Source organism: Chinchilla lanigera, unplaced genomic scaffold (assembly GCF_000276665.1).
Source record: "Chinchilla lanigera isolate Chin_1 unplaced genomic scaffold, ChiLan1.0 scaffold00088, whole genome shotgun sequence".
Taxonomy (NCBI): Eukaryota; Metazoa; Chordata; class Mammalia; order Rodentia; family Chinchillidae; genus Chinchilla; species Chinchilla lanigera.
This window is the reverse complement of record NW_004955489.1, coordinates 9,167,889-9,171,456: the sequence shown is the minus strand read 5'-3', so window position 1 is coordinate 9,171,456 and position 3,568 is coordinate 9,167,889. Positions and strand designations below refer to the sequence as shown.

The window sequence follows — 3,568 nt, the reverse complement described above, 5'->3', positions numbered from 1 at the left end:
ATATAGCTCAGTGGCGCAAGCGCCTGCCTGGCACGTGCAAGGTCCTGTGTTCGATTCCCGGTACAAAAAAAAATTTTTAAATGGTCAATTAAAATGAATAGACAGGTGGGGATGTAGCTCAGTGGCACTGCACCTCCCTGGCAAGTTTGAGGCCTTGAGTTTGATTCCTGCTACAAATTAATTCATTAATTAGTTAATTTAAAAAATGAACAGACATCTCTCAAAGGAATTTACAAATGGCCAGGAGGTAAATGAAAAAATGTTCAGCATCTCTGGCCATTAGAAAACTATAAATCAACACTGAGATTCCATCTTACTCCAGTAAGATTGGCTATCATCAGGAACTCAAAAATCAGCAAATGCTGCCAGAGTTGTGGAGGAAAAGGAATAGTTCAACAATGTTCATGGGAATGTAAATTAGTGCAACCACTACACAAATCAGTATGGAGATCCTGCCAAAAATTAAAAATAGAAATTTCATTTGACCCGGGTATATTGCTCTTGGGCATATTCCTCAAAGAGTTAAAAAAAAATCACTTTCCAGTGGTATATGCATACCCATGTTTGTAGCACCACAATTCATGATAAGCAAATTATGGACGTGGCTTATATGCCCATCAACAGACGAATGGCCAAGCAAAACGTGTTATTTCTACACAATGGAGTACTACTTGGCCATAAAGAAGAATGTGTTTGAGTCATTTGTAGGAAAATGGATGCACTGTGAGTCCATAATGCTAAGTGAAATAAATCAGAAACAGAAGGTTAAATATTACATGGTTTCTCTTAGATGAGAAACCCAAAATAAAGTAATTTCAAGAGGAAAATGCAGTAGAGATGACAGGAATGAGGGAGACTGGCTTTTGGAGATGGGAAGGGAATCAAGGGAAGAGCCGAGAAGACACACTTTGTATATGCACCAGTTCTCCAGAATGAAGGTAATTATTGTGTATTGTAAAACATGCTAAAAATGTTACTTTAAAAGAACAGAAGCAAAGAAGGCACTGGCAAACACTGCCAAAATAAATGTTCTCAGCTGGGCATGGTGATGCAGTCTGTAGCCCCAACTAGGAGACTGAAGCAGAAAGACTGCTTGAGCCTTGGAGTTCAGGGCCAGCCTGGGTGACATAGGAAGCTCCCATATCAAAAACGAATTTTACTTTATTTTATTATGTTTTGTTTATTTTCTGTAGGTTTTGTGGTTTTGTTTTAGACAGGATCTCACTCTGCAGTTTAGGCTGGACTTTGACTCACTTTGTAGCCCAGGCTGGCCTGGAACTTGCAGAGATCCTCCTGCCACCACGCCTGGCTCAAAGATGAATTTAAAAAAAAACTATTTTGGAATTCCAGAATTGAGTCCAAGGTTTGGAGCAACCTGAAGAGTATTTATTTGGGGGGGCTGGGGCAAGTGCTGCTCTGTACCTGTAATCCCAGCATGGTGGGAGGCTCAGGCAGGACTTCAAGTTGAGCCCAGTCATGGCAATTTAGCGACTTAGACCTTGTCTGAAAACTAAAAATTTAAAAAGGGCTGTTGATGTAGCTCAGTGCAGAGGTCATGGGTTTAATGCCCAGTAAAACGTGCGTGTGCACACACACACACACACACGTTTATTCAGTAAACATGAAAAAATCAGCTTGTTGGTGCCTCAAGGTGCCTATTACCACTTTCAGTCCCCAGCTCCTGGGTAGCCTTGAAACTGGCAGCCTACACTTGGGTAGCTGTAGACAAGAACACACTACTAATCATGGGAGCAAACACCTGGGGGAGGGCATTCCTCCAGCCTCTCCTCCCACCCAGTCTTCACTATTTGACCCGCACGGCATCCCCCGAAAAGCACCCACTCTCGGGACTTGTCCATGCGAAAGTATGTGGGGCTTGTCCTCATGTCCTTCCAGTTTTGCTAACACCTCTTCCCAAGGAATAAGTTGAGGTCTGCTTTGGGGCAGGTTCCTTCCTAAAACGAGTTGCTAGTCTGTCCTCATGAAGTAGTTGTCGAGCTTGACACAAATGTCTTAGCCTCTATCAGCGTGGTCTGTGCCCTTTTCTGTTAACTCCAGGTGCCTTGATTGTCCCGCCTAGTCCTGCTCGGTGAAAAAACGCTCTGGTTCCCTTAACAAGATGGCCTGTTTTGTTTTAAATTTAGTTTAGCGGGAATTGATCCCAGGGACTTCACACAAAGCTACATCCTCTGCCCTTAAGATTTTATGTATGTATGTGTATGTATTTATTTATGTTGAGACAGGGTCTGCCTATGTAGCCCAGGCTGGCCTTGAACTTGTAGAGATCCTCCTATCGCGGCCTCCCGACTGCTGAGATTACAGGTGAGTGCCACCCGGCCCAGCAGTATTTTATTTTATTATTTTTGGCATTGGAGACTGACTCAGGGTCTTTGTAAGTTGGCACTGGGCATGAGGCTTAGGCACTGGAGGCTCTAGCCCATCTACACCTTCCCCAGTCGGAGCGCAAAGAAAGGGGGGGGCGGCGCGGGGCGGGAGGAGCAGCACGTGACCAGCCCCCCTCCCCGGGACTGGCTGCTCGCCCGCCGTGGACACGCCCACATCCACGCACACACGCACGAAGACGCTGAGGAGAGAGCACGTTGTCGGCCTCGAGGGCGGATTCACAGAAAGTGCTCCCGCTTCTCCCGTCCCATGGAGGAGCCGTCGGGAACCTCTTCCAGGCAGCTTTGCCAGGTCGGGACTTCAGCGTTGGGCTGGGCGGGTGTAGGGGGCGCCCTGCCTGCCAGCCCAGAATGGGTGTCTGTTTGGGGGGCCTCGGCCGGGCGGGGAGAAGGTATCAACTGCCCCGACACCTCCTGGGGCGACGCCCGCGGCACTGGGGGCTGAGGACGGTGGGCCCCCCGTGGGGAGGTGGGCAGTGGGCGGCCGGCTTCTGGCTATGGCCCTGAGGAGGGACTTGGAAGGGGACGCGCCACGGGGTGGTCCTCCGTGGCGCCATGTCAGCCCCAGAGGTCCTCTCAGCTGGCACCCTAAGGAGCACCCTTGCGTGCCCCTCCCCCAACCTCTCAGCCTGGTCCTAGGGGACCGTTGGGGAATATGGCCACCGAGGACCCCTCTGGAAGCCCTCTGCGTATTGTTCCAGAACCTTCTCTGGCTTGGTTCAGCACCTTTGTCCGTGTTTCGCCACGGTGTTTGTACTTGAAAAGTACGTTTATAGTTGCGCATATATTCCGGAGTCCACTCCGGATAGACGTACGTTCTTACGTGGATATGACGACAGATAGAATGTTTCATTGTGGCGTGGTGGCGCTCGCCGGCAGTCCCAGTACTCCAAGGGTCTGAGAAGGGAGGATGGCCATTTGGAACCCAGGCTGGGGAAATTAGCGATACCCTGCCACCAGGTACAAATAAATGAATAAATGAATAAATAGGAGCTGGGGATGGAGCTTACAGTGAAGCCCCTGTGTTCAACCCCTGTTACAACAATAATAGTAATTATTATTAATTAATCAGTAATAATTATCCCAACAATAATAATAATTTTGAATATATGTCTCCTTCAAGTCTCTGCTTTGTTTTTACAATATCTGCATGGTGTCTTTTCGGT

The 3,568-nt window shown here is 48.1% G+C and overlaps 1 protein-coding gene across 2 annotated transcripts in view; it reads left to right on the top strand.

Annotated features, from left to right (window-relative positions):
- The first annotated feature begins 2,582 nt into the window (after window positions 1–2,582).
- LOC106146648 (cancer/testis antigen family 45 member A10-like) overlaps window positions 2,583–3,568 on the top strand; it is a 12,135-nt gene continuing 11,149 nt past the window's right edge. For both annotated transcript variants that reach the window (XM_013504471.1, XM_013504470.1), the window contains exon 1: window positions 2,583–2,694. In XM_013504471.1, coding sequence (XP_013359925.1) covers window positions 2,653–2,694 — 42 coding nt within the window. In that variant the 5' untranslated portion in view covers window positions 2,583–2,652. The remainder of the gene's footprint in view (window positions 2,695–3,568) is intronic.